The sequence below is a fragment of the Vulpes vulpes genome, chromosome X, assembly GCF_048418805.1.
Source record: "Vulpes vulpes isolate BD-2025 chromosome X, VulVul3, whole genome shotgun sequence".
Taxonomy (NCBI): domain Eukaryota; kingdom Metazoa; phylum Chordata; class Mammalia; order Carnivora; family Canidae; genus Vulpes; species Vulpes vulpes.
Genome location: NC_132796.1, coordinates 114245978 through 114264810, shown reverse-complemented (window position 1 = coordinate 114264810; position 18833 = coordinate 114245978). Strand labels below are relative to the sequence as shown.

Below are 18833 nucleotides of genomic sequence, written 5' to 3'. Positions count from 1 at the left end.
ATCAGCATGCAGGTTTCTAAACAGTCACAGACTTGCCTGGAGCATATTAAAAAAATCACATCATACAAGCCCTAAGCAGTTTCTTATTAATCTAGTCTCTATGCTAATACAGCCAAATGGGAAACACAATCTTGGGAATATGAAGGCCAATGTTATTCTATTAACCTTATATGTTATCCTATTTACTTTCCTGTCTTTAATGAATAAATTAAAATGTCCTCTCATTCTCTAATTGCTGGATACTTAGGGTATGACAATGCACGGATTTTATTCAGCTATATTCTGCAGCCTTAACTGCCCAAACTCTATCATTTTGTGGGGGATTTCAATGAAAGGCAATGACAGATAAACTGTTTACATTAAAAGACTCTATCAAAGTTATTTTGCACCTGGTTTCATCCTAATCCATCTGCTGTTTCTCTAGCTCTGACAGGCTGACCTCTCTTGCTGTGTGTGCCATATTGATGTCATTACTGAAGGGGGCCTTCCCCAGCCTTTCTGCTGATAACAAAGTAAATGGAAATGCAGAGAAACCCCAGGGAGGTAACAACTTGTTCAGCATGATGAGGGAGAGCTGTGGCTAAAACAAGAGGACCGATTACAGCAGGGAAGAGTGTCTGTTGTCACAACGAATGCATTCGCGACAGCACATTGGCTTCCAAAGAGCCAACTAATAGCAGGAGCAACATTTATTGCAGCGTTTCCATTAGCAAACTTTAAATGTGAAAGTGGGCTTGAGTTTAACCTGACTCCATGTTTTGAAAGAGTAACATGCATCCCAGGTATAAGAAACATATCCCAAGGTGGCCAGAACGTTTGCGTCTTCTGCTACCGTGGAAGGCAGCTCATTTGCAACGATCCAGTAAGGACCTGGCCAGGGAGCTGGGCCAACAATAACAAAAACAAGCAAAACTGGATCAAATATAAAACCAAAATCAAGAACTTGGATTAAAAGTGAGCCAGTAGCTCACTTGGGGCACCTGGATGGCTCAGTGGTTGAGTATCTACCTTTGACTCAGGCTATGATCCCGGGGTCCTGGGATCAAGTCCTGCATCGGGCTCCTCACAGGGAGCCTGCTTCTCCCTCTGCCTATGTCTCTGCCTCTCTGTGTCTCTCATGAATAAAAAAATAAAATCTTTAAAAAAGAAAAGTGAGCTACCCGTGCATGAGGTAATGAGTGATCTTTGGCCAAAAAAATAAAATGATGAAGTGGAGGGCAAGAGCTGAGAAGACACTATTTTTTTTGTCAATGTTAACACTGATGAGGGGCAGACCCACCACCAGCCTCCAGTTGAAAAGTCCACACATCCCCAGTAACACACTTTGAAAGAAGCGCCCATCTCTAAGGGTACCAGAGCAATCCTTAGGCAGAAAAAGCAGAAAGATCCAGTTTAATAAAACCGGGTGCATGGGAGCTACCGGGGTACATGGGAGCTACTTGCAACAACGTATCCAGACACAATTCATTAGAATGCCTTTGTGCTCAAAGCAAATCTGAATTGTCTGGTTGTGTTTTTATTTGTTATTTATTTATTTTTTAAAATTTTTATTTATTTATGATAGTCACACAGTGAGAGAAAGAGAGGCAGAGACACAGGAAGAGGGAGAAGCAGGCTCCATGCACTGGGAGCCCGACGTGGGATTCGATCCCGGGTCTCCAGGATCGCCCTGGGCCAAAGGCAGGCGCTAAACCGCTGGGCCACCCAGGGATCCCCTGGCTGTGTTTTTAAAGCACCAACGCCACTCCAAGCTTTATCTCCACTAAAGAGCTGAGCCAGTCACTAACCGAACACTTCCCATCACACTCCTCATTCGCTCAACTTCTTCCGGAGCTAAATGAAGTCCTCTAAAATCTCAGTCTAATTCACGTTAATAACAAGATGGTATTAATATTAAAATGCCCTGAGGGTGGTTTCTAACAATACCCATTTCTTTAGTCTTTGTACTTCTAAATTTTGCTGCTTCTCGTGCCAGTTGGAGATGGCTGGGGATTGAGAGTGCCATGCTCAGGTCCAGCCTGCCTTCAGAGCCCAGGCCCCCCAGACTGTCCTGCCAGCCGAGAATGAGGCTGCACGCCAAGAGCTGCATAAATCAAGCATCACGATCATCATTTGGTGAAACATGAAGCAGATGTCTACCTGGTTCTGTGGATAGATGCTGGAGGGAGCTCAGGAGTTTGGCCACCACACATTCTAGAAGTCTTTGGAATAGGTCAAATTGTGGGTAGCTTAAAACTTTAAAGACAGCAATTTTAATAAACCTGTCAATACAATTTCTTTGTTAAGAAAACATTTGAGACTGATTAGGCTGCTTATATTGAAAGAGAAGCACAAGGTCTATATCTTTAGATCTTTTATTGAGCTGCAAGCACAGCATGAATAACTGCTTCTTAGCTGTAAATGAAAATTGATTCCAGGTTTAACTCCTCATTTTCAGGGGTCCTTTAAGTCCCAAGAAGCACACGAAGAAAAATGTAACCCAAGGAAAAACTGCAGGTTCAGTGGGACGAGGTGAGGGCATGCAGAGAGCCCTGCATGTACCCGCTCTTGAGAAGCCTGGCCCACTGGGTCCTGCTGTCCCAGCCACACACCAGTGGATACACCGCGAACTCCCTGCCCGCCCCAGAGGCCTGGCTGGAAGATGTCCTTTCAGTGAGCGTGGTATGTGGAGGGCCAGGCTGGAGTTTTAGGTCTGTGATGTCAAGAGCAGCCAACTGAGAGGTAAAAACTGTAGTCAGCTGGCCAGTGGACATCGTGTAGCTCCTAACTATGTTAGTGACGTCCAACCTTGAAAAACAGAACCTACCACAACACAGATATGGACGCAGAGTCTAATTACAAAACACGGCATCCGATTCAAACCCTGTTCTGAAACATTCCAGATTCCAATATGGACTTCAAGTGATGATTTCCCATTCCGGCGAAGCTCCAAGAGAAAGCCACAGAGAGTGCAGCATCACAGCACACCCTCTGTCTTTCTCCAGGGCAGGAGGAAAGAAGGGAAGAAGTATGATCAGAAGGTATGACTCAGCTGCTCACCCACGTCAGTCCTCCGAAGAGAAACTCTTGTTGAGAGACACATAATTTTCCCAGAGGACTTGGTGCAGTGTCACTGGCAACCTGGCCTTTCTTCCTGTCATGTCTGGTTTAAAACCTGCCAGGTGTCACAGGGGAGGAAAGGTTGTTCACACCCAGTTGGGACACTGGGTTCTCTTTCTAGCAGACCCCTATGGACACCAAAGCCAAAGCAAAGGGCAAGCTTTATGTACCAATGGAGCCAAAAGAGGGGACTTCCAATTAATTAATCAGCAGTTGAGCATCTGCCTTTGGCTCAGATCATGATCCTGGGTTCCTGGGATCGAGTCCCGCAACGGGCTCCCTACAGGGAGCCTGCTTCTCCCTCTGCCTCTCTCTGTGAATAAATAAATGAAAAAATAAAATCTTAAAAAGTAACAATAATAAAAATAAAAGGGCCACAGGGAAAAATAGCCACTGATTTGTGTAGGGCTCATAGTTTTCGGAGCTTTTTCATTCTCTATTCCAAAAGCTATGCTCTTTATGACTACACATATAATTCCCATGGCCAGGGTTGCCACATACTGACTGTTTTCTAGGTAGTGAATTCAGCAGCTCTCTTTAACATCCTATTCCTTACAACAAAAGGCAAAGTAATGTAGCCCACGTCCCAAAGAACATGAGACCTTTTAGATGGTTACTAATGATAGTGACACTGACACTGACGATTGTGTGAAGCGATACACACTTACTATGTGCTGAGCAAAGTGTCAGACGATCTAGCCCACATCCATTCACTTAGTCACTAAATCCTCACTAGGACTCAGTAAAGTAGGTGCTATTGTTACCTCCATTTTAGAGACACTTAGGCCTTTGGCCCAAGGTCATCCAGTAAGTGGCAGAGACAGATTCAAGCTGCATCTATCTACGTATGTATATTCTTGCTCTGCCTTCCTACATTGTGTCAGCAGGGCCACACCATCTTAGAAGGCAGCACAGACATATTTGCTTCCTAAACAGTCTCAACTGAGAAAGCAAAGTGTGGCAGGGAATGTGGAGAGAACACACAACTTTTTAACAAATATTTTCAGAGTACGATAACTATCGCTTTTTCCCCAAAAACCATGTGCATATGTGATTGTGCATCTCTGTCTCTAGAAGGTAAAAGCTTGTGTTAAAAACGTTCTTTAAAGCATTTTTTAAAAATTTCACTTATTTATTCATGAGAGACACACACAGAGAGAGAGGTAGAGACACAGGCAGAGGGAGAAGCAGGCTCCATGCAGGAAGCCCGACGTGGGACTCGATCCTGGGTCTCTAGGACCACGACCTGGGCTGAAGGTGGCGCTAAACCGCTGAGCCACCCGGGCTGCCCTAAAAACGTTTTTTAAACAACCTTGAGTCTCCATGGCTGACCATTGGTATCTTTAATTTCTATATTATAATTCTCCCATTCCAGCCTCACGCTTCATTTTCTTGTTTGCAGGAATAATGCTTCACTTTTAAGCACACTCTAAAGGCTCTGCTGGTGTTCTTGCACAGGACCTGTTCAGCCTAGCCAGTGGTGGGTAGGGAGGGGGGAGGTTGTTCTGATTCTGAGACACTTGGCACTGAAATGCCATAGTAGGAACTGGCACGTCTGGATCCTGTGTTTCCTTTTCATAAATACATTGGAAATGCATTCCCTTAAGATTTCTTATGTTGCAAACTCTATCATTAAGGTCTTAGGAGCTTTTGGAAAGGATTGGTATCAAAAAAAAAAAAAAGGAAAGGATTGGTATCTACTCTCACTCAGTCTGGACAATCTGGGTCTCCTGAGGTGAGTCCAGGTACAATGATCACAGTTCAGATGATCTGAGATGGTCTCCAGAAAGCTAATGGCTTTCTTATTGGACTATGTCTGCATGAATATAGCCTCCGGGTTCTGAGAAAGCTTCTAAGTACAATGTCAGCTCAGATGAACGGTACGGTCTGGCTCCTTGGACACAACACTTAATGCACCAATGCATTTGTTTCTATGCTTTTGCCTCAATCGTCCTGCCACAAATAGGATAATCCTGCAACTCTGTAGCTCAGACCAGAGGCCCAAATATATCTCTAAGGTTTATTGGTAAGATTCAAAGAAGACAGAGAACCTAACTTAATATCAGGCACAGAGCAAGGGTGGCTCTGTCAATGGGAGTGCTCAGTACTCCTCCTGATGTCGCTGGCAGTATGACAGTCCCAGTTACAAGACAGAAGAAGAGGACCCTGTTATCTACACAGTACTATGTTACCTCACCTGAAAGAGTCAGTTCAAAGGAACCAAAACCAGGTGCTCGGAAAAAGACTTATATACATGTCCTCACAGCAGTGCTATCTGCAGTAGCCAAAAGGTGGAAACCTCAACATGCCCATCCATCTAACTGATGAACAGGTAAACCAAACAGGTTTATGGAACAGGTATATCCATCCAACGGAGTATCACTCAGCCATAAAAAAGGAAGAAAGTGCTCATCTATGGTACAATGTGGATGGACCTAAAGAACATTACAGCAAGTGAAAGAAGCTAGTCACAAATGGTTACATAATATATATAAAATCGGCAAGTCCACAGAGACATAACAGAGAAGTGGTTGTCAAGGGCTGGGGGAGGGGAAATGGTGAGTCACTGCTTAATGTATCTGGGATTTCCTCCCGGGGTGGTGAAAATATTCTGGAACTGCGTCATGGTTGTGCAATCTTGTAAATGTACCAAACACCACCGAATTGTACACTTTAAAATGGTGAATTTGATGTCATGTGAATTTTACCACAATGCAAAAAAAAAATATATGAGAATAATTTCAATGCATCCTTCTTTGAAAAAAAAAAAAAAAGAGGCCTCATAAAGCCAGAGCTTACCAGACACTGCTTGGTACTATTACTTCTGCTACTGCACGGACATTCTCCTTGGTCTTTAGCCTTCTTGCCTTCTAACAAGTCCTCAAACTCTGTAAGGGGCTCATTTGTAAATGTTTATAACCTTGCATCTACTTCTTGCTTCCAGGGCCCAGTGAGGGGGGATAAATTTTCATTCTGCTCTGCCTTAGGTCTCCCCATTCAACCTCCCCTTCAGATGAGAAGCTTGGTTGATGAAGGCATGACTGGCCTAAGGGCGGCATGCCACAGCCAGCTGGCCAATGCACCAATTGGGATTCCCTGATGGTCTCAGCACCAACACGAAGTCAGCAAACACACACCCTAAAAAGCCAGATGATTCAGGCCAACAGACCCACTGCCACTCCTTCAGGTAAATACAGAATAAAACAACTTGAAAGGCTAAAAAGCAGATTGCGTTTATGTAATCACAGAGAGGAAGTCAATGTGCAAAACCTACTTTCACTTATTGTTGATTACTGCTTTAAACATTTCCATTAAAAAGTAATGCCGCATCTGTCAAAATCAATGATCTAGGATTTTTTTGTTTTATTTACCACCACTGTGCTCGTCACTGGTGTATTAAACGTAGAAAACAGGAAAAACAGACACTGGAATTTCAGCATGCATTCTGCATCAACTCTGAAGCCCATGACTCACGTAGGAGAGGGACTTCTTGCATCCAGGACAGGAACAGCAAGCCTCTGGGAGACAACGGAGCTTGTTCTTGACAAGGCACCACAGTGCAAAGATGCAATTGTTACATGTTGCAAAAAACACAAGCTTAGGAATAAGGAGGAGAAAGTAAAGGCGAGCCAAGTATTGGCCACATAACATGGCAAATGACTTCAATTTTCTTTTATTGTACTGTATTTTTGTTTTCAATTTTAAAATTCTACCAAATGGCGGGAGTTCTGGCGTGGCACACAACTGTGTAGGAGAACAGGGTAGGTGAGCCCTGAGAAATTTTCCTAAGCTTTTCTTTGCTGTCTCCTCACAACACATTTAGTGAATATGGAATTCTGTATTTTAAAAAGGATTTTATTTATGCATTTGAAAGGAGAGAGAGAGAGAGAGAGAGAGAACAAAGCTGGAGTGGGGAAAGAGCAGAGGGAGAAGCAGGCTTCCCACTGAGCAGGGAGCCCAATGAGGCGCTCGATCGTGGGACCCCGGGATCATGTCCTGAGCTGAAGGCAGACGCTTAACTGAGCCCCCAGGCACCCCTGGGGTTCTGTATTTGATAATTATCTTGACACACCAGTGCATGAGCATTCCTTAAAACCGTCTGCTTCCAGTTTCCTAACACAGCCGACTTGACGGTCCAAAGAACTTGGTCAGGTACCGGTACAGCTGTTAAAAAAGGCACTCCTCCTGTGTTCGTTATCGGAGGTTACGAACACACCCAGGAGGAGCCCACACGTGAGACAGTTCAGCCACAGAGAAAATGCATAAGCATCGCTGACACCATCCACCGCACTGCCATTCTTATGGCTCACGCACGATCCTTGGCCTTTTCCAACCCAAGTCCAGTCTCACCAGAAATGCTGTAAAGGCATTTCTGCTCTCTCCTTTGGGGGCAAGTGCTGTATACACGCTTACGAATGCCGAGTGGATGAAGACGGGGCGGCAGCAAGTTTTTGCCAAACGCCTTTGGCCCGAAGGCTGGTGCATGCTGCAGGAGGCTGGGTGCCAAGTGTCGGCACGTGCTCTGAAGTGGTGCACCTGGGAGAGGGGAACGCAGCCCTTGCGTTGGTGCCCTAATTAATTAATGAGCGTGGGCTGTAAGCCTCGCGTCGGCGTCACTAAGGGAAAGTTACACCTTGCCCGAGACAATGCTGAGTCCAAGGGACGGAAAGACAGGCTCTCGCTTACTGACGACCCCTACGTGTGTTTGACAAGGGAGCGGAGGGAGGAGGTGTGAGCAGTTTTCAAGAGCTCGGCATCTCCTCGCTGGAGCTTGAATGAAACCATGAACTGATTCCACCTGTTCCAGACCACTGTGCCCAGCCGTGCGGCTTTCCCCTCTCTCTGCAGCCCAGAAATGAAGCAGAGGGTAGGCTGGCGGATGGCAAAACCCTTGCGGTCCTTTATGCTCCCTCCCTTTGGGTCCCAAACCAAGCGTGAAGCTCCTCCTACCTGGTAAAGCTCAGTGGCCGTGCACTGAGTGGCCAAGGTCTTCACAGGTTCAAGGTCATCTTCATCACTGCTCAGCTTCAGATCGTCCTCAAGCATCCTACAAGAAAAGCAGGGTGATGTGCGTGTTAGAAGGCGTCTTTTCTAAATCATCCTCAGCTACATCTTGCAATGAGGATAAAATATTGAAGCTACAATCTGACAGCTGCAATTCTGTCAAAGGTGCAGAGGGAACCAAGATTCTTTCAGCTAATTAGATATTTGAGCTCTTATATTTATGTGTCATACTCAGCACACATCTTCCCTCTCTCTACCTTCCCCTAAATCAAGGGGGAAAAAAAGGACTATTTCAGCATCTCCAGAGATGACTGGAGTCTATATATTTTTACTACTGAAAGTGTAATAAATGTACTGATCAATCAGTGTGGAGTGGCACGTGACACGGGATCTCTACAGGAAAAGAGGCTGTGAGCCTCCCACGAAAGAATTGGGGCAGGGTAACAGCCCCCAGCTCTAGAGCCTGTTGTCGTAGCCTGCTGGGGCTCTCTGGATGACAGAGGCAAAAGACCCGGCAAACTTTCCGCCGCCTCGCAGTGCCCTCTGCACCGTGGCAGTTCTGTGGCCACAAAATAGCTGGGCAGAGAAATGGCTAGTCATTAACCTTTTGATATATGACCGATCGCTTCCTGTAAAATTTGATCCAAGAAATGTAAGCCCATGATGTGGATGAGAAATCTTTCTCTCCTAAGGCAAGGTACCTGAAAAATACGAGTGGTCCGAATTTTGGCAATGAACTAGCACTTTCAAAATTGTTTATCGAGCACACAGAGCCTCTTGTTTCCACAGTGCCAAACCTGAGCCACAGTAGGAGGAGTGACTTATGATCTTAAAATTCTAGTTACACAGCCTTCAAAAGGTCAATCGGTGTGAATATTTCTATGTACTAAATACAACTTTAGACCTCATTCCCAGCCTTCAAATGGAGGCAGTCCCAGCCTCCCTGGACCAATGACCATTTTCTGAGCATGCTTTGCTCTTTCTTACTTCCAGACTCAGAATCAGGCTCAGTTCCCAGGCTAGAATTTCCTTCTTCAACTCTGAAAACCCTATTTTTCCTCCATAGCTCAGCCAGATACCATGTCCTCCACAAAAAGCTTTTGAGAAAGAACACCTAGCTCAGAAAAAACACCTTTTCCTTCTGCTCCACCGTGGGTCCAGCTGGAGCACAGCACTGCTTTCCACTGAGCAAGCCCACTGTGGTCACTCATTCCCGCATGGCTGTGGTTGCAACTTACTTCTGTCTTCCCAGAAATGATAACGCCTGCCACCCTCATTTTGCAGACAGGGAAAGAAGGTTCAGAGAAGCCAAGTGTTTTGTGCAAGGTCACACGGCTAGTTGTGCTAAAGCCAGTCCTAAAACTCTCATCTCCTGATTTCTGCCTAAGTGTTTTTTCCAGAAAGGAAGTTGGAAAGCAAAGGGAACTTCTAACTTGATAAATAAAAGAATACATTATTTTAGAAGTTATGTTCAAATGTTCAAAAGAGATCCAGGTCAGAGTGGGTATCCACTCTTAAGTCTCTGAGGGAAGCACGGCTCTCTCACTTTCATGCTCAGCCATAGAAAACCAGGATATGTTCACTGAGGTCTGAAAACCAAAGACTGATAGAATGGTTGGTGGGAAGGATAGCTGTTTGAGTTGGTTTCAGATAAACTAAACTTGCAAGATTTATGACTGTCCTTCATGAGACTAAAGGATGTTTTGAAGATCTTAGAGAAGAAGACAAAATGTATCCCCCCATTTCCTTTGCAGTTGCAGGCTGATGACACCGAGCAAATAATTCTTTACAACACATTGTCACAGACGGAGACTATATTATTCTCATAAGCTACAGAACATAAATATTTTAAAACTACCTATGCTGGTCATGAAGTGTTTCATTTTCCATGTGTGTGTGTATGTGTGTGTACCTCAATACAGGTAGGCAATGTCTATGTGTTAATTTCCATAGAAGTGTTGGGCAAAATAAATTATTGATAATTCCTTCCATTCAGAAGATCCATTTATGTGTCACAGAAAGTGCTAAGTATTTGACCAGAAGCTTGTAATTTGGCCTGTATGAAGCATCAGCTATCATTAGCCCCATTTTCCAGGCTGAAAGGAACACTGAGGCTTAGAGAGGTAAGGAACTTGTTTATGATCACACAGCTAGGAAATCGTGGAGGCAAACATGGAACTGACCGTCTCCAGCCAGAACTCAAGAGTATATAATGTCTTCCTAGAGGGTGTAATTGACAAAAGATGGCATATTAAAGAAAATCAACAGCAACAACAGAAAACCCACAAAACACACTGGTGAGTCAAGATATTTAGATTCAACTGAGGTTACTCATAAACTCTGATATCTTGGGAAAGTCACTTACTGTCTTTGAACCTTATCTGCGTCCCTTGTCTCTTAAAGGGCATAATAATCATTAAACTCTTTCACAGGGTGGTGGCAGTGGTGAACATAATATCAACTAAAGCATGTGAAATGCTTTACGAAAGCACAAAATGAATGCAGGGTATCATTAAGTTTGGAAAGATGTCATCACAGTTAGAAATAATGTACACCATTAACACTGCTAACAAGTAATCACAAGCAAGTCTTCATGAGACTTTGTTGTCATCTTCCTTTGCCGAGCAATCAGAAGGTAAGCTTCGTGGTGACTCAGACCGTGTCTCCTAAAATCTCCAAGCTAAAGCCAAAAATGGGCTTGTGGTCTTCAAGCTACTCTTCATTGGGGAGAACTAGCAACATCCAGAGCCATAATTCAGAGACTTGAACTCAACAGTCATTTTCCTCTCCGACCAACTCTATGTGATTCTAACATGGAAGTGAAAGGTCTTCCAATGTCCAGTTTTGGAAATAGGTAACCGATCTCCATAGTGATTGACATTAAACACCTCCCCCATGCAACAAGCTTGGTATGGATTTGGTTATTAATAAAGGACAATGGGATGCATATATTAAAGTCCTGGTAAACACAAGTTGAGAAGTAACTAGGATGGCAAACCACCATTAGTTATCTCTGGACGTGTTAGGCATTCATTTCATTCTGCTCCTTCACTGACCTATTAAGCTTTATTCTTGAATATACATGCACTTGTTTGCATTTCCTTCCGTAGCTAATACTGAACATTACTCAAGGGAAAGAGGAGGATTATGAAAGATTTTGGATTTAATTATTATGGCGGCACCATTCACACCCACTGCAGTTAAGGTAGTCTCAGCAGAAAGATGGTAAGTTATTTTCATGAGTTCACAGCTCCATAGACAAATTCATCACACGCTGGGTATCTCACAGTGTGAGAAAATCATGCTCACATGTATTCCTATGTGTGTAATCTTAAAAAATGACAATTGTTCTTCCACTTCTCAATTCAATGAAAATGGAACAAAGTAGGCCTCCTTAGTGACTTTAGATATTTGTTCGGGATCTGGTAGTTAATAATGCCTGTCTCTGTGAAAACTCTCTGGTTTTTACTTTTACCAAGACATAATTTCTATATTATTACGAAGTTAAATAGTTCAAAAAACTACATCCACAAAACCAAATACTTGCCCTGAAGGAAGGGTGAGTTGCACCCAGGGTAGCTTCTGTTGCTAACTCTCTGGGTCTCAAGCTGATCCTGGTAACCTCAGAGGGCTCCTGGCACTGGGACATCCCAGCACATGACGCTGTGACAGGCCCTATGTGAGTTATAATCATAAAATCATAAGATCGCTCTCTATTAACCCTGCCACTTCACATAGCGGAATGCTTAGGTGATTCTGAAGAGGAAAAAACAGAGGGATCCCTGGGTGGCGCAGCGGTTTGGCGCCTGCCTTTGGCCCAGGGCGCGATCCTGGAGACCCGGGATCGAATCCCACGTCGGGCTCCCGGTGCATGGAGCCTGCTTCTCCCTCTGCCTGTGTCTCTGCCTCTCTCTCTCTCTCTCTATGTGACTATTATAAATGAATAAAAATTTAAAAAAAAAAAGAAAAAACAGAAGGCTTGGACCATTATTATAGAAGGTTCTATGGAAATGAAACCTTTAGTTGGGTTTGCTCTCTTGAACTAGTCAATACAACTCTTTGAATCTCAATTTTCTCACATGTGAAAATAAGCAATAATAATATGCACTTTGGAGAGTTTGGGAAGGATTAGAAGAAGCACATCTGTACAGATCACCCAGGAGTCAATATAAGTAGCTGTTGTTTTCATACTGGTCATTATTGCTATTGCTGTCATTATTATTACCTGAGAAACGATGCTTTACAGAATGGAACAATAAAACAAAAGGCTCTGCTGGTGACCCAAAGACTGGCAGAGGTATCAAATAGCAAGCATCATTGGATGCCAGATGAGGCATGGTTCAGAGATCCTGAAGGAGTTTGGAAAGTTTCCGCACTTGGATTTACACTTCAAGAATGTCTCAAATTCATCATGGCTGTTTTGGGTTTCCTAAGATCCTCCCAGAGTACTTAAGATCCCCTGGAGATCTGAAGCCTTATTGTAAGATGAAACACATAGACAGTTCCAAGTGAAAGTTTAAATAAAAATAAGAGTGGCCCTGATACCTTGTTCCCTCTGTCTGTGGGGTGACCTGTAGATCCAGAGATATGAGCAAAAGATGGCCCCTACCGGAAGCTGTGCTCACCTTGAGCACGTTGTCTTTGGGCATGCCACTCTCAAGAGGCATTTCCAATAAACATCCAGCTCTAACTGTTGTATAAAAGGTGAGGGTTGATCCAGAAGGATCAGAGGCTGTTAGTTGATCCAGAATCCTTGCTCAGAAGCAACCTTCAGAGCCCTAAATGTGTAGGTTGCAAGCCTACAGATTGCCTTTCTGTGAATGACAAAATGGTGCCCCTCTGGATGGACAGCTTGTCAGGCGTACTGCTTGATACTGGCTGGATTCCAGCTTCCAAGTATCTGTGGAAAGAGCTGCAATGCTAGTGACCGACAGATCATGGCTCCTACAGTTGGAAGTGCCTGGAAGGGTTATCCATTCCACCTTGTCACCCAATGGACAAATCTACAATATCCCTCACACATGGCCAGAAGCCGTTGTCTGATGGGTAGTGGGCAATGCTTCTATTGTTCAGGAGCTTTAACTGTTAGAAAGTTCTGCCAGTTAGGAACTGCCCTGTGCTTTTTTAGCATTTCCATGTGGTAGCCTGAGTCTTGTTCTCCACACCCCACACTGGGAGCCTGGACATGGAATGGTGTCAGGGACAGAGCTAGTGCTGCTGGCTACACTGTGTGATGGGAGAGTTGGGGATGGAGGCAGGAGCTGGGCTGCTGCTTCATGTAGGTTTGGGGCTCTAAACAAAAATTAGGAATCATCTTATTGAGGGCCCTCTTCTAGAATAGTAACTTAGCCCTACTGACTCCTTAAAGGGTACTTCTTCATAAAGTAGGCTGGGAGGAATGAAACATGATTGGTTTAGAATTACTTGGGGAATTCTATATTTTCCTACCTAGTGCCATGTAGTCTCTGCAGCACTGAATCAGTTGTTGGTAAGCAAGGCGGGCAATGAGGAAGAGGCAGTGATATTTTTCAAAGCACTCATTCTGTTTCCCTACGTAAGGAGGCTCTGGCTTTTTTTCGTGGGAGAAGTTGCATTTAATTTTCTCAAGGTTTTAACTTCAAAGTCTGCTTCCATGACCACCCTGCTGGGAATCCTAGAAAATTCCAGTCTGAGGGCCACAGAAGTGACAAATGGTTTGAAGATCTAGGCTATATTCCAAAGGGATGAATCTCCCAAGGCCTGTTGGGTGGGGCCCTCTAGCCCAGTGCCGCCCAGTGGGCCCCACAGCCTGGGTCTAAACTAGATCATGCACTCTGCCATGTGCATGCAAATCAGAGGAGGAGTGTCTTTTGTAACTGATGGCCTTTAGGGGTTTCATAAAATGAGCACCCCGTAAAGTAATTCTGATTTCTTAGCAAGAGAACTGGAAGTTCCTTTAGGAATAATACAGGCCAGGGCTTGGCAGACTGAGGCTCTCCATCCAAAGCCACCCTCCCTCCGTTCTTAAGTTGCCTGTGAGTTAAGGATGGCGCTGACCTTTTTAAATGGTTTAGAAAGACAAAATCAAGAGAAGGATGATATTTCATGACATATGAAAATTATATGGAATTCAAATTTCATTATCCATAAATAAAGTTGTATTGGAACACAGCCATGCTCATCCATTTGCATATTGGCTGTGCTTTTATGCTACAATGGCTGGCTTCCGTAGTTGTAACAGAGAACACATGGCCCCCAAAACCCGAAATATTTACTATCTGAGCCTTTACATACCAAAGTCTGTGGACCCTCTGCTTGAAGCCAATAGTTTCAAATTCTCTTAAATTCAAGAATCCTTCCTCTGCCCAGTGAAATCTTACAAGGAGCTCCCAATGAAAAAGAGATTAAGGTAGCACTGTTTCTGTCACAGCCAGGTTTTGGGGGACATCTGGAGGGCCCCAGGGATTAAAGGAACATAGTGTGTGAAAACAACTCAGCTACACAAATATTATTTGTTGGAGTAATTCTGGCTTCATGGATATTTCATAGAACTTTGTTAGAGAACCTAAATTTTAGTTATGTAACCTCTCGGAACCTTGGTTTACTCCCCTGTGCAATGGGAATGAAATAATATGTCTCTTAGAGATCAGGAAATGCTGAACAGTCAGTTTGGGCAGAGTGTAGAGTACATAAAAGGTAATAGTAGGAAAAAAGAAATGAATAAATATCCTTTTTCAGGATCCCTGGGTGGCGCAGCGGTTTGGCGCCTGCCTTTGGCCCAGGGCGCGATCCTGGAGACCCGGGATTGAGTCCCACGTCGGGCTCCCGGTGCATGGAGCCTGCTTCTCCCTCTGCCTGTGTCTCTGCCTCTCTCTCTCTCTCTCTCTCTGTGACTATCATGAATAAAAATTTTAAAAAAATTTAAAAATATTTAAAAAAATAAATAAATATCCTTTTTCTAGATGTACCTGTGGTACGTATGGATTTATATCTATGCTACATGCATAAGCCAAAGCTAATAGCGTGAGCCTTGATATATATGACTATTGTCTTGTATCAAACTGCCATCTCTTCAACCTTGGACTTCCTCAGAATTGATCACATAAATTCAGCACCATACCAATTTTCTGCTCCATGGTCATTATTTTGAATTTGATTTTCATTTTCTTGGTATATTTCTCTGGGTTATATAATTTTCTCCCAATGCGGGAACCCAAGTTATCATGCAAATGACAAACTGCCTAATATAATTCAGATGGCTTTCAATAATGTTACACACAGCATAACACTATTGTATCATTTTTTCAGGGTGTGTGTGTGTAAAAAACATCTAAGAGTGGATTTCCCCAGAGAAGACCATAACCCAGTAGACCCAACTGGACCTGAAATCAAATGTTGAGATAATTCCAAAGGAGAAAAGAGAATCCTTTGACTTTAAAAATATTCCAGGCATGGATCTGGATATCTGACATTGTACTCTTCAGTAAAACCATGCAAGTCATCTTGAACAAACTTCCTGGAGTCATACTGGCAACAGAGAGCCATCCAAGTGGATTAATAGAGATTCACCTGAGACCATTTCCTGGGCCCAATATTTGTGGGTGAGACCCAACTGCAGCCCTTAAGAACACAGGTTGTAGAGTTGGTCTGTGCTAATTTGAACTCCAGCTCTAAAACTTACTGAGTGTGGATTTGGGCAAGTTATGGAACTTAGAGCTTCCATGTTCTAATCTATAAAATGGAGCCAATAATAGGACCTATTTCAGAGGGTTGGTATGAGGATTACATGGAATGATGTATGAAAAATAGTTGGCAAGCACTCAATAGTGACTGTTACTGTTATTATCACTTGCCATGACTGTGCCTGAAACACAGTCATGGGGAGCAACTAGGAGTGGGACCTGGTCCCTCCTCCTAATGAAGCATGCCCTTTAGCAAGGACAAAGCCTTCATAAACAGTGACAATGACAATTCAATGCTACACAGAGAGGCTGGGGAAGGCTACACAGAAGTGGTGGCCTTCGAGCAATATCGTGGAGACAGAATGATCTGCCAGGGGAGTAAGAAAGGAAAGGGCAGCTTAAGGAGAACAAAAAGAGGTATCAAAAGACCAGAGGTTTTGAGAAGAGTAGGGTACTTGGTTTGGCTGGAGTATACTATGTGTAGGTGCTACTGAAAAGGGGGGAGGCTGAGGAAGTAGGTTGGGGTGAAACTCTTTCTAAAGAACAGAAAGGAGGACAACCAAAGCTTTTAGGTGGGGGTGGGGAGCATGGAAGGTCAGAAGTAGAGATATCTGAGAGCAGGGACTATAAACTGGAAGGAAGGAGCAAGGGAACTGGTTAGGCCACCACTGGAGTAACCCAGGTGGCAGAGGGTGATGGCCTGGGCCAGGGCACAGACAGTGAGGGTGGAGAAGAGAAGGGGCAAGAGTCTCAAGACAGGTCAAAATTAGAACCAACTGAATTGGGGACACTGATGATTGTGGCAACCCAAGACTACTTAGCTACTCCGAGGCCACTGAATTTGTATCATGAATCCCACCAAACTCCCAAGCATGCACACATCCCCACCCTAGGCCACCCCTCTATATTGATGGCTGTCCCTTCATTCTCCCAAGGCTCTGATACTGCTCTAGGACCTTGGCTGCCAGGTAGAAGGAGTGTCTCCCTCTAGCTCTCAACTTGCCCTTCTGGACACACACCCGGTGAGCTGCATTCCTAATTGATGAGGAAGTGCTGACTCCTTGCCATGAAGCCTTCCTTCAGCTTCTTAGAGCAACAAGAGCTGATCAGAGAGAAGAAATCCCCATGGTTACCTCCAAAGTACCCCCCCAATCACAGAGGCCATTTCATTACTTATCTCTGTACATCAGCTCTTATTTGTTAACGGATTAAGAACTCCTTTATAGAGCTGGTCCATTAATCTCTATCTAGGGAAACTCTTCAAAACAACTGGAACACTAAGTCACTGTTAAGTGCAATACTAAGTCCCTGTTAAGTGCACTACGAGTCATGCCTGCCGACAGCCACCGTGCCTCACATCAAACTCTGGAAGAGGGGGCAAGGACCAATTCTTAGATCCGAGACATCGTGAATTCTCAGCTGCTGATAACACAGCACTTTAACTTGGAGTGCTTTAAACTCTTCCTCTACCCCATTTTGTGAGAAAGGTCGTCCAGAAGGTCTGTTTACCTGAAGTGACACAGCAGATAGAATTTCCGTTCTGCTGATGGATAAAGAATTCACATGTTACTTCATATCGTTTAAGTGAAATGGTCACACCTGACATTTTAGGCCCAACAAAAATGTTGACAGGCAACATTGCCCCATTTTTTACGAAAACCCAACCTGATTTCTATGCTCAGGTGCTTTACGTGGCATCTGAAGGAACCCCCTGACACACACGTTCATTTAGGATAGAAGGAGGAACTGTCTCCCAGCCCACATTGATGGTATTTCAGCCTTGTAAAATGCAAGAGCTGGAAGACTTTCTTGGGTACATGGAGCTCAGGAGCATAGCCCTGTGAACATTCCATCAGATGAGCACATTACACACTACCTGTCACACGCTCACACACAAGACAGGCCAAGGCCAAGGCCTGAGTGATTCAACTGGTGAAGATACAGTAATTCACTTGTTGATTCAGTTTAGTACTCACATGATGAAAGAAAGGAAGATTTGCCAAAGGTGTCTGCTCCTTGGATCCTTGTTCCCTATACCAGAAAATATGTCCGTGAAACAGAAGGTGTCCCAGGACTGCGGAGCAAGCTGTGGGATATCCTGTTCCAGAGGAGTCTGTTCCAGGTTTCAGTTAAGGGGCTTTATAGGCCACGGGTCTATTCTCCAGGGGGTGGGACAGAACATTCTCTACCTCATCAGAACAGGGGAGGTGATGGGAAATGGTCTCATGACAGCCTCCCAGAAGATAGAGGGGGCAGGTGGCAGATGGACTAAAAGTACATCTCAAGATCTTCTTGTCCTTTCCTCTTCTGGGAGGATCACTATATGTTCTGCCAAGACTTAGATTAGCTGTGGTTCAAACCTCGACCTTCCTGGCCTATCTGGATACCTTCAGGATGTCCGTAGTGCTGTGGGAGGATTGTTCCCCTATGCCACCAGATATCTCAGTCAGCTGATAACTCCTCCTCATGGGAACTGCTTTTCAGATTCTAGCACCATGCTGAACGTCCTCATTTACTGATGTCTCATGTCAAACGTGCTGCCCACATTTAAGTTCTAACAAAGGCTAGGTATTATTACCAGAAGCATAAAAAAGCTAATGGACTTGATTCTCTGCTAAAAGTGATGAATGTGAGCTAAGCTAGCCATAGCTTGAGTCCAAGGAAATGCATATGCAGGAACGAGCCAATATTCAGGTTCCTGGGAGACCAGCAACTTTCCTCTCTGCAAAGCCAACTGACTCGCAGATTACTCCTGAGCACAGTGAAGGTAGGGCCTGAGCCTTCTCTGCAGACATACAGGCCCAGGTTCAAACCCTCCCTAGCTGTAGTTGTTTGGTCATCTTGGAGCAAATTCCTTGAACTTCCAAATGCCTGGCTGAAAGAAGATCGTAACAGTACCACCTTATATAGGCTTCTGTGACTAAATGAAAGAACCCACTTCACATCCCTAGCACGTAGAAATCAGCCAATCTTTATCACTTACTGTGGTTACTGGCTCAAGACAGTTCAGCCTAGATTACCCTAAACATAACAGATGTCATTTTATTTGAAAATAAGAGAAACAAGAGA

General features: G+C 44.2%; 1 protein-coding gene across 4 annotated transcripts in view; it reads right to left on the bottom strand.

The window, feature by feature from the left end:
* The window catches only part of AFF2 (ALF transcription elongation factor 2), a 466427-nt gene that overhangs the window by 96575 nt on the left and 351019 nt on the right, over positions 1-18833 (bottom strand). For all 4 annotated transcript variants that reach the window (XM_072744689.1, XM_072744692.1, XM_072744690.1 and 1 more), the window contains one exon: positions 8050-8146. In XM_072744689.1, coding sequence (XP_072600790.1) covers positions 8050-8146 — 97 coding nt within the window. The remainder of the gene's footprint in view (positions 1-8049; positions 8147-18833) is intronic.